The sequence below is a fragment of the Brugia malayi genome (genome assembly GCF_000002995.4).
Source record: "Brugia malayi strain FR3 genome assembly, contig: Bm_v4_Chr1_scaffold_001, whole genome shotgun sequence".
NCBI classification, from domain to species: Eukaryota; Metazoa; Nematoda; class Chromadorea; order Rhabditida; family Onchocercidae; genus Brugia; species Brugia malayi.
The window spans coordinates 4,488,480-4,507,436 of NW_025062475.1; the positions used below are offsets into that span (position 1 = coordinate 4,488,480).

Below are 18,957 nucleotides of genomic sequence, written 5' to 3' on the forward strand. Positions count from 1 at the left end.
ATGTCAGTGGATAAGACAATTGAGGAGCTAAGCTATACCTTGACTCAGTTAGGTAACCTGGTGGGTCATATTAATTCACAAATTGGACAACTTGCATCCAGGTCAAGTTTTTTTCTTCATCTCCCTCTATCCTGCGTTTAATTTATACCGCTATATATTTTAGTATTTCTTTATTGCTTTTTTTTCTTAAATTATATTGATTTTTTATTATTTTTTTTAGGATTAATTTAACATTAGATACATTCGATCATTCGGTAGCAGGCATAGCAATTGATGCAGAAATTATGTCAACTCACGTTGCTAATACTATATCACAGGTAACTATCAGTATTTATTACATTATTAAATTCAGAAAGGTCTAAAAATTTGGATTTTGACATTTAGCATTTTCATATTAAATTTAGCCTAATTTTACTATCAAGTTCAAAAAACTTAATTGTTGAACTTAATAATTTAAACATTACAGATTAATTACAGGTACCAAACGGTTGGTTGCTTTATTTGTTGCTTTTGACGATAATTGTTGTATTTTTGCTACTATCGGTTACATTAATATTAGGCACAATAAAAAGAAGTTTTGATGTGTATGAATTGTTCAAGAAACTTTCCACTTCTGATTTCGGTTAGTAATATGTAAATTTCCATTTTTTTTTCTTAAAAATCATTTCTGGAATTTTAATTTTCTTTTTTTCCAAGCACTTGATATTTTCAAGCTGTATTTTGCTAAAATGAATTCAAGCATCAAGCGTTATTTTTATTAGCTAAATGAAGCAATAGCATCAAAAGCTCCTTTTTATTTACTTTTCATTCAAAATTTTGTTTACAACAGCCTAAGCTAACCAAATAAATGATTGCTATGTAAATAATTGGCACAAAATTCCATTGAAAATTTCATTTGATGATAGGATGATATAACTTAATTATTTAGCAATTACAAATTATATTTTATGTGACATATACAACAATTTTTCCATTAATTTCAATAAATTTTCCAATTTTTTCGTAAAAAAAATATTGATTTATAATAAGCAAAAAAGAAAAAAATGAAAACAATTAATGACATTAAGAAGCAGGTCATTCTTATGGTCATGGACAGTATAGATTAGGGTCGAATGATGTCGTCAAACAAGATCATATCTCAATATCCATGGATATGGAACATGAACCGAGACGAGTTGGTCGAGAAATTAATGGTGACATTAAAAAACGAAGTCTGTTGTGATTTTTCATTTTTCTTTTTTTTTTTCTCTTCTTTTATAATTTAAATTTTAATTCAAAATTTGATTTACTTATGTATTGAGATTGAATGCAGCAGCCAAAAAATGAAATTAAATAAAAAATAAAATAAAAACTTATGAAAATGTGCTATAATTTATATTTGTTGCAAAAAGATAATGTTAAAGTTTTTTTTTCTTTTTTTAGTTCTAATAATTAATATTAAAATAAATAGAAATAATTAGTGAAAACAGTTTGATTAATTAAAAAACTGGTGTAAGAAAAAATGATTCATTTCAAAAATTGATAGTAAAGTATATAGAGTGGTATAATGAGAAAATTTTAAATTTTCATGCATCATTTAATGGTTTAAAAAACGAAGATAAAGCCGAGAAAGAAAAGAAATATTTTAAAAAAAATATAAATATTAATAAGTTTTAGGACCACAACCAGATAGAACTCATAGATTGCAATATCGCAATTATGCATCATCATTCAACAATGACCAGTATCTTACAACAACAATAGTAACAACATCCGACCCTTCAAACATTCCTACAACAACATTTACAAATAGTATTGCTCAAGTTTAAAACATTTAGATTGTTTGATAGAAATTTTACAAAATTATTTTGTCTCATTTACTCTGTTAGATAGTCAATATGAAGTCTGTTGGATAATTAGCAAAAGAAAATTATTGTTTTAGTAATTGAAATTTAGAAATTTGATGAAAAATTCAGCCATAAAAAAATTTAATCATAATTTATGATTTTAGTAGAATTTATGATATGAACGAACTTGTCAAATAGAATTAATTATTGCTGTTTAAATAATTTAAGCTTGAAAGTTGTAGATAGCGAGGAAGAAAATATAATCTTAATTACATTACATTTTTATGTAGCAATTAAAAATTCAAATTAGAATAAATAACTAATCATAATTTCAGTATATCCATATATGTTACTATTTGTAGTTTATTTACTTTGATCAACAAGCAATTAATAGTTGTTTACGTAATTTATTATTTATATCATGAATACATTATAATCAATATTTAATTTGTTGATTTTTCTTCTTTCAAAATAAATGTCTTAACTTTTTTTTTTTACTATTCTCTTTAAATATCGTTAGTCACTCTTCACTCTTTTCCACTACAATTTTTTTTTTTCATTTCTTGTTTATCTGTTTATCTTAAGGGAAAAGATTTTTTTTCTCTCACATTTTCTAGAACATATGAGATTACAATTTTTTTTATTCCATGTGGCTTTTTTTAATTCGGTTTTAAACTTGAGAAATATACTGACGCAATAGGCAATATATTGATACAGTAGGGAAATAGCACTTTATCACTGTTATCATTTCAAAAACTAGATTTTTTACCAAGATGATAATAAATGTTACAATATATTAGATTACTAAACATTTGAATATCTAAATTACCATTGTCTTTGTCTTTCTCTTACAACTATGAATTTAATCGTTTCAATTAGTCATATTTAAAAATGATCTCATTTTTTTTTTCTAATGGAAAACGATTATTTAATTATTGTGCCTTCTGTTGTTAATGATATGATAGTGCCGGTGTTTCATTATTTTTTTCTTTAAAAAAAAGGAAAGGAAAAAAATTTTGTAAATAAATATATTTTTACCTATTCTTTCCATATTATAACAGCGTTGAATTACACCATTACCTTAAAGAGCTACATTTCCGGAAAAACGAATTCTTTCAATTGTACTTCTCTCTGCTACTAACGCAGTTGATTAAAGGCAAATGATTAACAATAAATGAAATGATCGATTTGCAAATATTTTAGTACTGATGGAAAATCATTTTACGTGAAAAAAACATTTCAAATCTTCCAAGACCAATTTTTATCGGTAAGATATAACTAATTAATTTTACCTCATATGTCAGCAATTAAATTTTAGCAAAGATCAATAATTTAGAAAGAACTAATAGATCTGAAAAATTAGGCTAATGATTTTAGAAAAAAAAAAAAAGTGTGTTCGTGAAAAATCACTTGTGTTCATAAAAAAATTTCGACAAATATTTTTCTATTTAATCTTTATTGATTTCAATAAATTTTTCTTTAGCCTTACTGAAACAATCAATGATTAAAAACTTTGAAAAAAATGAAATTGTATTAAGTGCAAATTACAATAATATTGGATTTTTTGATAGACTTGAAAAAGGAAACAATCAGTGATTGAAATATTTTTGTTAGCAGTAAATTTTATTAGAAAGAAAAGCAACTTATGGTTTTTGCATGAGTAATTTTAAACAAAAGTTGAAATCAATTTAGAAAAAGAAAATTTTCTGTTTTTCCTATACTTCCAATTGTAGTAAATTTCTAATTTTTCATTTTGTCTTTTAAATTGTCTAAGTTAGTCTTATGGACTTTAGGCTAAAAATCTTTCCATTTTTATCATATTGTACAAAAATTTAATTTTATAGGGTAATAATAATTCTTTATTAATTAATTTGTGGAAATACTTTGCTTGTTGTTTATAATTTGGAAATGCTTCTCATAGATCGAATTATGCAATAAGTTTATTTGATTTTGCATTTCAATTATTTCATATACAGAATTCTTTGATCACTAATTAATATTTAATTTAATCATAGATGACAGCGGATGATGAAGTCCGCAATATTCATTGGACATTGGGAAAAATACATCAAGCATTGCATCAAACGGACAAAGAATTTGAAAAGGCTCTTCCGCAAGTAAATTATCTTTCGGCGAAATTGGAGCAAATTATCACAGATATAGCAAATGAAACAAATAATATTCGCAATGTAATTGTTATGACTGTATCAAATGTAAGTTTTTTTGTTTTTTAGGTTACTTATTATTGATAAGTGCAAATATCACTTGAAACTTACATATTATAAAATACTATAAAAATAATCGGAAATTTATTTCAGTTCCCAAATTACACCATATATTTGCTCACACTAGTTATCTTAGAAGTTATGGCAGGTATTATTGCAGTTGCACTTATCTATTCCATTATCATTTCATTTCATCAACTTTATCACAAGCAGCTCATGTCATTTGATAAGAAGAGAAATGGAAAATTATTTCGAAAAAGTGATAAAAAAGATATACAGAAATATGATACTAAAGCTCTAATCTATTACAGTCCTTTGTTTACTTCAGCTGGTATGCCATATAATAAAAATGAAAAAGAATGCTGGATTGATATGCATAATTTAGATAATCAAAGATTACTTCAGCGCGAAAAAGTTTGATAATTATGAATGATGATCAGTTTGATAATTATGAATGATGATATGAATGATGATTAGCAATCAATTTTGAAAGTGTCCAAAATGATAAATTTAATTAATAATTTCACAAAATATTATAAGATGACCGAATTATTATTCAGATGAAAGAACAATTTTGTATGTAAATATATAGCCTAAAAATTTTTCGTCTGAATGATTTAATTTAATTATTTTTTCTTTTTTTTTTGTTGACACATCTAATTTCTATTTTCTTCTCACACAAAGATTCAACATACAAAGAGTTTTTCAAAAATTACAGTGATTTTTTTTTTCATTATGACTGTTACTTTTCAACAATATTTCAAGGAAAGAAAGATTTATAATTATGATTAATCGTGATTTTATAATCAAATAGAATTCTTTCTTCATTGATTAAAACGATGCATTACCTGGCCAGTTTATATAGCCAGCAATAAATCTCTTAAATTATAAACTATAATTTCATTTTTCATTTATCTAATATATTCTCTTATAATAGTATCATCTCAATATATCCTTTCTTGCCTTTATTTAATACAAATAATATGTTTTCCATTCATTTCATTTGCTACCTTAATGTATTCCATGCTGTACTGAAATAAATTTAATAATTTGCATTTTTTTCTTTTCTTACATTATTTGTTGTAAAAATATTTGTTATAATCTTTGTCTAATGAAATTCTTTTTTTGAGATTTTTTTCTTATTTTTTGTATTTATTTCTGTAATAAACAAATAGTTCCATGTCTCTTTAAAAAAAAAAAAAAAAATAATGTAATTGTTACTACTTAAAATATACAACTCATAATTTGCATAAATATCATAATAAATAAACTTGTTTGTTTTTTAATATAAACATGGAAATACATCTTTAGTTATCCAATGAATTAATTAGTAACGAATAAGGCAAAATTGACGTCCATGCGTCGAGTTTTTATGAGTTCCTTGTGAGATCAGATCTCCGCTACGCAGTGATCATTTCCTTTTATAAAATGAAATTAACGAAGTATAATTCCGCTTTCCATTACTGGAAAAATTCCTGCAAGAATACTTTTGAGCGCATTACTACCTGCTATTGCAGAAGAACTTCTATCTGAGAGCTGACAGGGTTTTAAAGCTCGTAGAAGCATCACAAACATATCAGTTCTCAAGCAGTTGCAAATAGAACGAAGTATTTCACACAACAAAAAATGGAATAGTATTTGCATATTTGCGCATTTGCATTATCAGTCAATTTAAATACTTTAAATCTTACATGACGCAGAATTTTGACATGTTCTCTTAATTGTCTGGGATTGAATATGTTTCCTTTGGTATAATATGGAATATAAATGACATTTTTTTCATTTAAGTTGCTGTCACTTTTAGAGTATAATGCTGAAAACGTTTGAGGATGAAATTACTGCAAGAAAGCAATCTTGTTTCACAGATCAGAAAATGCATCTTTGTAACTGATATCACGAATTCAATATCACGATATTCCAAATAAATAATAAAATAAATCTATTAGTCATATGATAAAAAATGTTATCAAATTTTAACATTTTGTTCTCACATTCACAATAATCTCATTTTATCTTATAATCGAATTTCTATCTTCTAAATTGAATTGTTTTCATGCTAATCTTTTTTGTTATCTTATAATGCTTATACATACATACACTATTGGCTCTTATGTATACATTTAAACGTTGTAATGTCTAATTATTCAAAACCACTCCATTTTCCTACCTTTAAATAAACCCTTATTGAGGAGGGAAGGATTCTTTTGGAGCTTATTGGGATCCAACTGGAGTCTTCGAACCGAACGTTTTCTTCTTTTCTCAATTATTACTCAAGTATCATTCATTTATTGCTTTTACTTAACAATATCGTGTTGTCGTAATACAATTGTTTATTCCAAACGCCGTCGTTCAACATGCATATGTTACTCCAATTATTGGACTTGCCGTAACTCTAGTAACTATTTTTTTGTATAATTTTTTTGATATTGCTGAATATAGTTCCCAGATCGTGACACCAAGAAAATTTGTCGAGAAAGTTAGATTGTCTTGATAGGTTAGCCAAAATTCTGAGTAGGTAGTCAAAAATATAGAGTAAAATAAGTAAAAGCAATAAATGAATGATACACTAATTATACACATAAAAACTATTAGGAGCCAATAATGTATCTATAAATATTACAAGATAACAAAAAAGATTAGCGTGTGAAACAATTCAATTTAGGATTGTGTAAGATATGTTTGTGATGCTTCTATTGACTCTCAAGGTAAAAGTTCTTCTGCAATAACGCGTAGCAATCCGTTCAAAAGTATTTCTCCAACAATGGAGAGCAGAGTTATAGCTTTAGCAGTCTAACATTTTTCCTTCTTATACAGGAAGATGATGAAAACTTATAATGGAGATAGTTGTTAACTTGTTCCTAACAACTCATCAAACTTGGTTATCTGATTGTTGTCTTTAATAGCTTCCCTTAGAACTAACTGCTGAGAGTTTGAATGAACGGATGACACTGAAGAGAAACTGTAAATTTTTAGAGCAGTGGTTTTATTTTTTCTTTTAAACATTTAGTCATCTTCACTGAATATGCGGCAGCTTTAACCTAATGTGTGAATCCATAGAGCTATTTTCAGGACTCCGTAGAATTCTGCGCAATTACGTAAAAAAATTGAATCTTTTCTATTAGGTATTCTTCATAATCGGTTTGAATAATCGGTTTCAAGATTTCTGCTAGAATTTAATGCATGCAAGACGAAAAACTACTTTTATTTCATGGCAAAAGGGCTAAGCGAGGTGTGTATGGTGAGCAGTTCTTCTCTACCAGAAGTTCCTGGTTGTTTCTACCAAATCAGTCTTTGCTTCTTTTTAAGAAAAATTTTTACTTCCTGAGGATTTTACTGAGGATTGGTATTAATATATTGCTATGCAGATCAATCAAAACCAATATTAAATTAAGGAACCGGCAAAATATATCTGAAATATAACTGATAAGAGTTAATTCTATAATTCATAATATAATATTATTAAAACAAGATGAAATATTTCATAAAATATGAAAGCATTTATTAAATCAAAACACAAGTTCTTTTCTTCATTATTTTTTTCACTGTTCAACACTCTTCAAATATTTATCTCTACAAGTGGAACTAGTTTCAAAATAAAAATCTCTCTTTGTAGATAAAATTTCAAAAAATTTCATCAACACAGATTTGTATTATAATTAATAACAGTCAGAACACGAAAACTAAATGATAAAAAAGCTAAAAATTAAATCTAAAATCGACTGTTGAATTTTATTTTCAACAATAGTAATTAGACAATCATGATATGAACCATTGCATTCTTTATTAATGTCTTCAATCAATTTTTTCTTATAACTTTTCCTATATCTTTGGAGGTTGTCGCAATTTCTTTTTAGTAGGATGGTGAAAATTCTCTGCAACAAATTTTGATAGCAATTTATGAATTACAAAAACGGTTCCTTAGAAAAATGCAATGTAAAACTTAATACTAGTTTATTGTCGATATGAATTTTTTTTCATCAAAGCATTTGTTCTTTTAAATATTAGCACGACTGGTGCTTGTCAAATTTACAAATGATAGTTTGCATAAATGCAACAACATGCAGAAATTGGAAGAGGCAATTATTAAGCCTATTAATGATATAACATTATCTTATTTTTGATATGAATGCAAATGCACCTTTAATTTTGTATGGATTGTTTAGTAAGAAATAAGTCACATCTGCGAAATACCATTGATTTGATTACTAGGATATAGTCGGAATGAATTGAATTAATCAGAAATGAACTAATATTCTTGTTAACCAAACTATGAAGACTAAAAACTAGAAGTTCTTACAACAATATGCAAATTATTTGGTACAATATTGGATCAAAGAACACAGATAGTACAGATTAAAAATGTATTCAACCACCGATATTTGATGCTAACTATCATTTATGCTAATATTTCTTCATTTCTGCCATCCTAAATGTTACCACTGTTTAGCTTTAATTTCAAAATTAGCATCAAATCGAAATGACTGCGATATTCAAGCACAATATTGCAATTCCAAGTTCTTTTTCATTTGGAATATATGGTGATAAGAAAATACCATAAACAAAATTGATAATAATTGCTCATACTGAGACTGTTTCAATCGTTACCTTCTTGATTTTAATTAATTCTCATGAAATTAATGAAAAATAAGATGAATTGGAGCCTCACAAATGCGTTTCCTCGTCGCACGCTTGTGACATATTTCATTATTTGTCACTGCTTTCAAACAGAGTTTCAGCTCAAATTGAAATTCTTTCTCAAAACGATAAAAATAGCAATGAATACATATTGGAATTGCAACAATTGTTGAGGCTGAAATTTCAAAAATTTGCAAATTAATAATTGAAATTGGATTAGTGACACTACCCATGTAGTTTTTTAGTTTTCATCGAGAATCAAAAACTCATTTAACTGTACAAATAGCAAAATTGGGGTGTAAGAGAAAAAGTATGCAAAATAAAGCAAATGAACAGATTAAAAACTGTTTGAACCTTTGGTCGTTTAATTCCAATCAATGTGAAATAAAAGCTTCCAATCGAATATTTCTGTCATTGTAAAAATTCAGTTTTTCATTTTGCTCTTCATTTCAATGACACAAACTATTTGGTTCAGCTTTCTGCTTTGTATTGTTTTGGCTGAGAATGGAACTGTCCCTCTACCAGATGTCGACACTAAAAGCATCCTCTCGAATAACTTGTACTTCTCCGATAGCTTCAATATTCTTGACGAAATAGATTTAGAGCCAATCCTTGGTCTAAATACTAATACCTTTAACGATTCCTCTCAGCTCTTTAAAAATGAAAATGCAAGCATTGAGGAATTCGTTATCAAAACTGATCCCATTATTGCGGAAAACTCGGAGTTATGTATTCGACAAAGTCCTTCCATTACAGGTAACATTAAACTTAGTTCTCAATATATGCTCGCAACTTTAATTTCATAATCAGTTTTCAAATTGCATTAATTAATTCTCTAATTGCAAAAATAAATGTCATACGCGAGTTTTTCAGATAAGAAAAATTACGTGTGTCCCTATATTGGGTGTACAATGGAAATGAGGAGTAAAAAGGAATACATGGCTCACAGAAAAACACACCCCAAACCTTTTATTTATGAATGCAAAGCGTTCGATTGTGGGCGAACATTCAATCATTCGTCATCATTATTCAATCACAAGGGAAAACATGGACCTAAAATTCGGTGCGAAAAGTGTGACAAATACTTTCCTAATAAAGCTAAAATGAGACTTCACAGGAATCGTTGCAACACCGAATGTCGTTAGTTTTGCAGATTTCTCAATATTTTGAACAAATTTGTCAATCTGAAATGGAATGCACTTGAAAATGTGTTGCAATACATCCGTGCTGTGATATAGTAATACCAAACTAAATAAATACAGCGATATCTTTCAACCTCATTAGAGAATTCATTGTTGAAAACAACGAAAAATCAAATGTATTCGAATGTGTATAAAATTTCTCGTCTAAAGTGGCAAATTTACTTTATGTTACCAATATTTTTATTATTAGTCTTTATTATTGGTTTCCAAATTATTTTTTTAACCACCAAATGATATAATGGGATTTAAGTTACAAAAATTTTTTAGAACAGCAAATTTATGAGTGTCTCTATCCCGCATGCAATGTAAAAACGAAGTATTACAACGAATATATAATTCATAAGGCAACGCATCCCAAACCTTTTATTTACGAATGCAGAGTGCACGGATGTGGGAGAATATTCAATCATGCGTCATCATTTAGCTGTCACAAGGAAAAACATAAACCTGAAATTCGGTGCAAAAAGTGTGGCGAATGTTTTTCCAATGGAGCTAAATTGAAACGTCACAAGAAGAGTTGTAGCACCGAATATCGTTAGTTTTGCAGATTTTGCAAAGTATGCACATGAAAATATGCTACAAAATATCCGTCTTGTAGTATAACAACATCAACACTGCGTTATCTTTCTAACCTCAAATAGGAAGTTCCTCGTCATTTGTTTTCTTATAATACACACAAGTAGCAAATATGTGTTGATCTTATCACAGCTGAAAATTTACATTTTGATATTGCTAATTTTCAAATTACTTTAATTAGCTACAAATAATATGTTAATTGCAAAAAAACGTTTTAAGGGAGAATTTTTCAGATGAGAAAAATTACGTGTGTCCTTATGTTGGGTGTACTATGGAAACGAAGAATCACAATGAATACATAGCTCACAGGAAAACGCACCCCAAACCTTTTATTTATGAATGCAAAGTGCCCGGTTGTGGGTTAACATTCAATCAACAGTCATTGTTCAGCAGACACCAGGAAAAACACAGGCCTAAACCTAAATGCGGAAATTGTGGCAATGTTTTTAGCTGTAAGAATTATCTGGAAACTCACAAGAAGTGTTGTATCGCAACTTCTCTTTAAATTATTTAAAAATATTTGTTTATTTGAAATGCATATGAAAATGTTCTAAGAAACATCGATGATCGTTGTATTGCAAAATTAAATTCGAAAGATCCTGACAGTGCGAAAAAAGCATGCAAAAAACATTAATTCTCTTACTAAGCTAAACTGCAGTGAACTTTTCACTTCCTCGATGTGATGAGATAACATCTTAAAAATTTTCATTCCAGGTCTAACAGAAAAATTTAGGCAAAGCAGAGATGTATAAATGAGAAGTTGTATGATCATTTCCATTGTTATTATCAGAATGAAACAGAAATCTTACAATTTTTTTTATAAATCTAGTCTATTCTATCAAATAAATCTTTGTAAAATTTTTCTTTAGTAACTGTAAAATGATACCGCAAATTGAATATCACATATTACTGATTAACCAACTTTGGCAGAAAAAGAAAACTGCAGTTTTTTCATTAATATCGCTCTTGATATGCTAGCATCATCCTAGCCAAAGTTCTAACAACGTTCTAACAAACTTTTCCTTCCTTAAAAATTTGCTCAAAACTGCAATTTTTCTTCTTCTATGTTTTTCTTTAAATGCAAATATATATTTCAAAGAGTGAAATCAAAGTCTGATGATCTTCCAATTTGTAACTTTTCTAGTCACTGAGTGGAATTGGCAATTAAAATTTTCAAAATTTGCGGAATTGTATCAGTCGAATTTTTGTTACAACTGATTGATAAGTATGTTCTGTGATATATTTTCGAATTTTCTATATCTTTATTGCAAATTTTTAAGAAATTTTAATCTTTAAGATCGTCACATTGTAATTAACCAATTTATGTCATAGAGAATGTCATATGAGAGTTGGGTGTAAAATAAAAACGAAGAGTCAAAAGGAATACGTAGCTCACAAGAGAACGCATCCCAGACCTTTTATTTATGGATGCAAAATGTTCGGTTGTGAGCGAACATTCAATCATTAAACATCATTGTGCCGTCATCTGGAAATGCACCAGCCTAAAGTTAAGTGCAAAAGCTGTGGCAAAATTTTCTGCTATAAGCATAATCTGAAGTCTCACGAGAAGAGCTGTATAAAAGTTCTACTTTAGTTCCACAAATTTGGTAGAACTTTAAACATGTTTGACTACCTGCAAATGAAAATCTGCTGAGAAACATCCGTTGTATAGCAGTACAAAATTCAGTAAGTACTAGAACATTTATCCAACCTTAACAAAAAGATATAGATCTTTTTGATTTATCTTCAACATGAAAAGCGATAAACAGTACCTACTATCTTAAGAATCTTATAAATTTAAAAATTATTTTCTCAAGAGGTTTTTTCGCTCTTACTTTTACATGAAATTATGGAATAGTAAAAGACGAGAACTGGATTTATTCTTATCATATCGAAAAACTTATAATTAAGCTTCTTGTTTAAATGCATGAAAAAACAAGTAAAGAACTTTTACCTAAGTTGTTTGAAATATATTATCACAAACATTTTTTGGTGTCAGCTTTTCACATACATTTTTATGACCAGTTTTCAAACTACGTTAATTAACTACAAATTGACATAAGATAATTTTTCAGATGATGAAAATTACGAGTGCCCTAGTGCTGGATGAACTATGTAAAGAACGCACATGAAAACGCATCGTAAATCCTTTGTTTATGAATGCAAAGTGTCCGGTTGTGGGTTAACATTCAGTCATCAGTCAACGCATTACTGGCATCAGAGAACACATCAGCTCTAAACCTCAATGTGAAATTGTGGCACTAAAATTTGAAATTAATGCACATGAAAATGTGCTAGCAAACACCCGCGTTTGTTTTATAGAAATAAAAATTCGATTGCCAATTCCCATTCAATTCTTTCAATTATCAATACTCATTATAATCGGAAAAATAAAAGAGTCAATTGCCAGATCTGATTTAACTGCCGTGCAACATGATGATCATTTTTAGAAATGTGTAATGACATCCTTATCGATAAGCTTTTCCAATCACTATATCAAATGTTTTAGCGAAGTTAACAAACAATAAACTTGTAAAATTTTCCATCGATCTGAAATGACCTTATCAAACTTCAATTGTTGTTCAGTGATTGTTGAGTGGTATACTGAATTACGGAGTTTTTAGCTGAACAGTAAGTAAGCACTGAAAGGCAACTGGAAATGTTTATTTCAGAATATAGGATTAATCCATGAGAAAGAAGGGAATACTCACCTAATTTGCTATGAATCATATTCTGCTAGTATCGGCATCTACGCATGATTAAATCTTCTGCACTAGACTAATCTAGTGTTCTTGACATTCCGAAATTTTTGTCAGTGTTTACTGCTAATGAAATGAGAAGGTGTTTTTCTGCAAGACCGGATGGATTGGCGAGGTGTATTTGATGAACAATTCTTTTCCTGGATATCTGTGGATTGTTTTCATCGAACCAATCGCTGGGCTTTGATAAGAACCGTAGACATTCTGCGGAAGACTGCTGGATACTATTTTTGGTGAGCTGCCAGAGTGTTGCATGAAAATCTGCAAATTTGGAAGTTGTCCTGAAAATTGTCTCTTCCTTTTGCTCTGATAATTTTTTAAATTGTTGACTTTGAGTATTTTCATTGGAATGTCGCTACTTCTTTTTGGTTTAGCCTGGTAGTAGCGGTTTAGTTTGCATCGCAATGACGGTTTGACATTCTGTACTGCGCATCATTTGGTGAATTTCTGGCGAACATCGGGAATGCATCTTTGATGTCCAAGATGTAGTCGATGAGGTGAGGTGCCAATGTTTGGATCGAGGATACATCCAGTCATTTTTGGGCTGTCTTACTGCTGAAAAGTCGTCTTTGTAATCGATGGATGTCTAGCAGGAGAGGTCATATGTATTTAAAACTGTGTGCACATGGCTATTAGATAAGAATAAAGTAAAAATAAATTTTTTTATTGCAACACAAGAAAAAATAAAATTATTAATGAATGAACAGCAAAGAATAAATTATTCGCTTATTATTCAGTGCAATGCATCAAAAAATCATTTTGTGATAATTTTATAATACATTTAAAAAGTTTATGAATCTTTATTTTTCCCAATGTTTTCCGTCTTTTTCGTTTTCTCAGCCATCCAATTTAAGTTCTGCTCGCATTAGATTGGAAATATTGCTTGATAATTTTCTCTTCAGTTCAATTTGAAAAAAAAAAAAATTAATTTTGAAGACACTTGAACTAAAATGTTGAAATGTATCGCATAAATGCATTATTATTAATAGAAAAAACGAAATAAAAAAAATTAAATGTTAAACAAAAACTAAAAAATCAATTTAAAATCGAATTTTGAATATTGCCTTTAATAATAGTAATTAGACAATCACGATATGAACCATTGCATTCTTTATTAATGTCTTCAATCAATTTTTTCTTATAACTTTTCATGTATGCTTCAGAGATTGTCGCAAGATCAATCTCAGATCGTGAAATTATCAGACGAATCAAATCACCATCTCTGGTTTCGCTAGGATTCTGAAAAATGTTTAAATTGTTTAAAAAAGTTACGCAAGAGCATATCTTAATAGTTCAATCTTGGTAATCGATATCATTATATCATATCAGTATTATTTACCAGTTATCATATCCACTATTTTTATCATTACATTATATTAAATAACAATAAAAGACATATTAAGTGATTTATTTGATCCTATAAAGTATCCTATAGATCATCCTATAAAGTAGCTTTAAAATTGATCCTAAATATTTTGAAATGATTTTTTAATTATAATTCCATGACGACATTGTGTAGAATGAAAGCTCGATAATGCTACTGAAATATTACATTTGCCTTTTCACGATCACATGAACCTGTTTTACTTTATGTTTTTCATGCATTGGTTTATGAAATGATTGTTTACTTAATAATAATAATAAAATTAACAATATTAATAATACCTTTAGTGAGCTATTAAGCAAATCAGCAAAGTATGAATTGCTATTTCGAGCATACTGAATTAATGCAAGCAATGCCTTCTTTGCGGGACCATTAAAATATTTCTGCAGGAGGAATATTATTAAAATAAATTAATTGATGGATTGCTTATTCCTATCCTTCTAATTCACAAACGTGTTAGTAATAGCAAAATTTTAAATATGCAAAATTGAATTGAAAAAATTTTTCGAATTCATTTAATAAAATTATCTAATTACTGAATTAAGATACAAATAAATTGGAATTTTTTACTGGAAAATAAGTTATAAAAAGCATAATATTTACTTTTTTTATTTAGAAAATAAATTACTGTAAAAAAATTTTTTTTTAAAAAAAATTGTTATTAAAAAATAAATTATATTTCTTAGAAAATAAATTACATTTTTTTTAAAAAAAATTTTATTACTGGAAAATAATTTATAAAAAAAGCATGATAATTACTTGGGGGATTGAATAAATGAATATGATTATAATAACTGATCAGTCTACATATTCCAACTTTTTTAAAGTATTATTGATTTTATTAGTTAAAAATTTTAATTTTATGAATTAGAACACATCTGTTATGTTATTTTTTAGCTATAATTTTTATTTTTTCTTTGAGATAACTACACGTATTGCTATAGGCAAAATAAATATTGAATGAATAAATAGATATTTGATACCAAACTCTAAAGAATATAAATATTTATGCATATCAGAATATAATATTGCATCTATTATATCACAAATACTAATGAATTATTCATTTAAACGTTTTATTTATAAAATTATTTAATATTTAATTGTAATGATTTAGTACTTAAATGGTTTTTGAATTGCTAAGGATTAATTCACTCACAAATATATGCTTTTATTTAAGGACTTTATACGAAAATGTAATCTTGTAAGATTCAAACACTGTTTTTTTTTTTTTTTTAATTATTATTCATTTAAAAGGCAAAGTGTGAGAGCAAACTTCAATGTCTTGTTCAATTTGACGTCCAGCAATTGTTGCATATTCTACGGTTAAAGTATTCAATTGATAAGTTGGAAGTGATCCGACGATAATTTTCATAGCTGTTTTATCAATTTTTTTCTTCTCACCCAATATTTTTTTCACTTCCTGTAAATAAACATACTTTTTAATTATTGACCATAAAATTAACATATCATCCTATGATTCAACACTATGTTGAAATACAATAAGATAACATTTATCAGTAATCTTATCACACACCAACTTACTTGCTTAATTTTCTCCATATCAGTGCTGCTGCTGCTATTATCATTTGTTGCAATGATTGGCTTCTGTATGACAATCAACAAAATGTCTTTGAGGTCACCACTTACACGTGTAGCTATATCATTTTCCAGTTTATTACCTAGTATAATCTGATATTCATTTTTGATCGCAGATAATTCCATGCTAGTTCGCAAGCAAAGAATTTCGATTAGTACAGATTCATTGATACTTGTTCCCTAGAATCAGTAATGCTAATATAATATTTAGCATTGTTTATTTGTGTTTATGCATGAAAAATGAACTCATGGCAAAAATGGAAGAGATTCTTAACTGATACTACTAAACATACTGAGTTAATTAAATTGGAATAAGAAAAGATGGAAATGATGCAAATTTTCTGAAGTGAATAAAATTTAAAACAACTTGCAATCAATAAATAGAAATTTTGAAAATTAAGGAAGTTAAACTCAATTTTTTTTTTTTATAAATTAAAAAATGTATTACCAAAATTGTTAGTAGTAGTAATTACATGCATCACAAAGTAATATATTAATTTCAGAACAGTTAAAATTTTTTTCCAAAGCCCAACCAGTACTCACTGTATTAAAGTATCGCATTGAAATATTCCAAACTTAGAAAATGAAATTATTATTATATACTACATATTTATTTATATGTAGAAAATATACATATGTATATAATTTAAATTTAATCATTTCACTTTTAATTTAACCATTTCATTTTTGATTTTTAGATTTAAGTTTAGATTGAACAAAATGTTTGCATTTCTCATCAATTATTATCTTCCCATATTTTTTTCTTCTGTAGCAGATATAATATAATTATGTGTAATAGTTTTGTATTAAATGAGACTAATTTAACGAAATTTTAATTTTGAATCTAACGAAAAATTCACATTAATTGCTTTAACAAGTTGTAAAGTATCATATTTGGTTGGCGTTTCCATAAGTGCCAAAATGATATCTCTATAATCATCAGATAATCCATTCATTAAATCTATCATCAAATCCTTCTTATATTTTATCTTATACGGTGTTTTAATCTGAAAAAGAACATTTATTAAATTATTCCCTTAAAATACAATAATAAAGAAAATTAAGAAAGGTGAAGGAAGGAGGAGAAATGAAAAAGAAGGGAAGAAATAAAATGAAAGAATAGAAATAAAAATTTAATTTTCTTTAAGCCAGATAAGTTAAGAGATAAGTGTATCACTTATCTCTTATCCTTTATCCATCTTAATACGAATTACTGATTGTATCAAAATGATCAATAATTAATTTAATTTTGACTTACTTCCTATGAATTTAAATTCTAATATATGAAATATTGCATGTCATTTTCACTATCTTAAAATATGAATAAAATTTACATTAGCTTTGAAATTATTAACCAAAAATATTACCATTTGCCGCTGTGTGTTGTTAATTTGTGTAAGTATATGAAATATTTGAGTTTTACTGGCATCCGTTTTTGATGTTAATAATTTTGCCAACAAATCTGCCGCTTCATCATCATAAAATGGAAATTTGGCGCTGATTGTTCCACGATGTGCGCTATTTGTTGCCAACATAATTCTTTGACAATTTTCAGTTGTTGATGAAGAAATTAACCTAGCAAAAAAATTAGCAAATTTTTTTTAAATTAAATTGCTGAGTGCTTTCAATAATTTTTAAAGTGTTCTGAAATTCTTAAAATAATGCTTTTAAATATTAAATTACAGATTTGAGTGATAGAAGAAAACTATCGAAAAATTTTCTACTTTCTGAAAAGTATTAAAATTTTGAGAAATAGAACTTCTGTTAGAGGTGATTTCTTTATTCATCAATTAAAATGAAAAAAGAAAAAGAAAGTTATTCTTCAATTTTTCTCACGTGATATGAATTAACATTTGTAACTTCTAAAAAAGAGAAAAAAATGTGTACGATGTGAGAATTTTTAGAAAATTTATATCAAAGGTCATTTATAAAAGCAAAGAAATGAATATGAATGAAGTGAAAAGCATAAGAATATGAAAAAAAAAAGTGCGATTGGTAGGAAATATCAACAGAAAATGTGAAATGAAGACGAATCACATTAAATAACTTTTGATTAAACTTTGCTGATAAAAGCAATGCTAGGATTATTATTTTGATTAGCAGTAAACAACAAATTGAATTATAGAAACGGATGAAATCATTGGTTCAGTCAGTCATTAATCAGTCATTTGATAATGATAATAATTTCATATAATCAATTTATTTGTTCGGGGATTTTTTTTCCAGTTCATTTTCTAAATTTCAATTCAAAATTTTTCGTAAAGGATGAAAATTTATTCCATTTCCTTTATTTCATTGTTTAATATAACTACTGTTTTTCCAATAATTAATAGTATGAGTGTAAATTTAGTTTCAAATTAAGTTATCTTTTAAACTTCCATTGTCAATTATCATTTTACACATTATATTTATTCTTGTATTATTCATTTGGAAGCAAAAGTTTGATATTTTCATATTTTTTAAGTTTAATTGAATTCTCTATCTTATATTAACGGAATTTGGGTCGATAATAAAGGTAGATAATAAAAAGTCTCTAGAAGAAATAACAAAAAAATTTTTCTTTTTTTTGGTTATAAAAAAATGAAAGTATTAGTATGATTTTAGGTATTTTATTTCCATTTTTATTAAATTGTCATAAACAATTTTATTCGTTTTGATTACTAAATGTTTACGAAATTCCTTCTTATCTAACACATTATTCAATATCTCAAATTTTATTCAATTTTTTAAACTATAATAAGGTATTTTATT

The 18,957-nt window shown here is 27.3% G+C and overlaps 5 protein-coding genes across 5 annotated transcripts; 3 read left to right on the top strand and 2 right to left on the bottom strand.

Moving 5' to 3' along the window:
• Positions 1-1,808, top strand: Bm2857 (Uncharacterized protein; the record flags this gene model as incomplete). The annotated part of the gene is made up of 5 exons (XM_043076537.1): positions 1-101; positions 221-317; positions 478-622; positions 1,074-1,211; positions 1,657-1,808. 5 exons carry the CDS (start codon positions 1-3, stop codon positions 1,806-1,808), a joined length of 633 nt encoding a protein of 210 aa, XP_042932471.1.
• A 2,033-nt stretch (positions 1,809-3,841) lies between these two features.
• Positions 3,842-4,471, top strand: Bm17363 (Uncharacterized protein; the record flags this gene model as incomplete). The annotated part of the gene is made up of 2 exons (XM_043076538.1): positions 3,842-4,039; positions 4,145-4,471. The coding sequence occupies 2 exons, from the start codon at positions 3,842-3,844 to the stop codon at positions 4,469-4,471; spliced, it is 525 nt and encodes a 174-aa protein (XP_042932472.1).
• A 2,427-nt stretch (positions 4,472-6,898) lies between these two features.
• Positions 6,899-7,054, bottom strand: Bm14249 (Uncharacterized protein; the record flags this gene model as incomplete). The annotated part of the gene is made up of 1 exon (XM_043076539.1): positions 6,899-7,054. The coding sequence occupies one exon, from the start codon at positions 7,052-7,054 to the stop codon at positions 6,899-6,901; it is 156 nt and encodes a 51-aa protein (XP_042932473.1).
• A 205-nt stretch (positions 7,055-7,259) lies between these two features.
• Positions 7,260-10,969, top strand: Bm17364 (Uncharacterized protein; the record flags this gene model as incomplete). The annotated part of the gene is made up of 5 exons (XM_043076540.1): positions 7,260-7,320; positions 9,290-9,442; positions 9,560-9,826; positions 10,156-10,422; positions 10,698-10,969. The coding sequence occupies 5 exons, from the start codon at positions 7,260-7,262 to the stop codon at positions 10,967-10,969; spliced, it is 1,020 nt and encodes a 339-aa protein (XP_042932474.1).
• A 3,289-nt stretch (positions 10,970-14,258) lies between these two features.
• Bm10655 (Annexin family protein) lies at positions 14,259-17,741 on the bottom strand (the record flags this gene model as incomplete). The annotated part of the gene is made up of 6 exons (XM_043076541.1): positions 14,259-14,462; positions 14,889-14,990; positions 15,884-16,030; positions 16,153-16,386; positions 17,067-17,213; positions 17,574-17,741. 6 exons carry the CDS (start codon positions 17,739-17,741, stop codon positions 14,259-14,261), a joined length of 1,002 nt encoding a protein of 333 aa, XP_042932475.1.
• Positions 17,742-18,957: the final 1,216 nt, after the last annotated feature.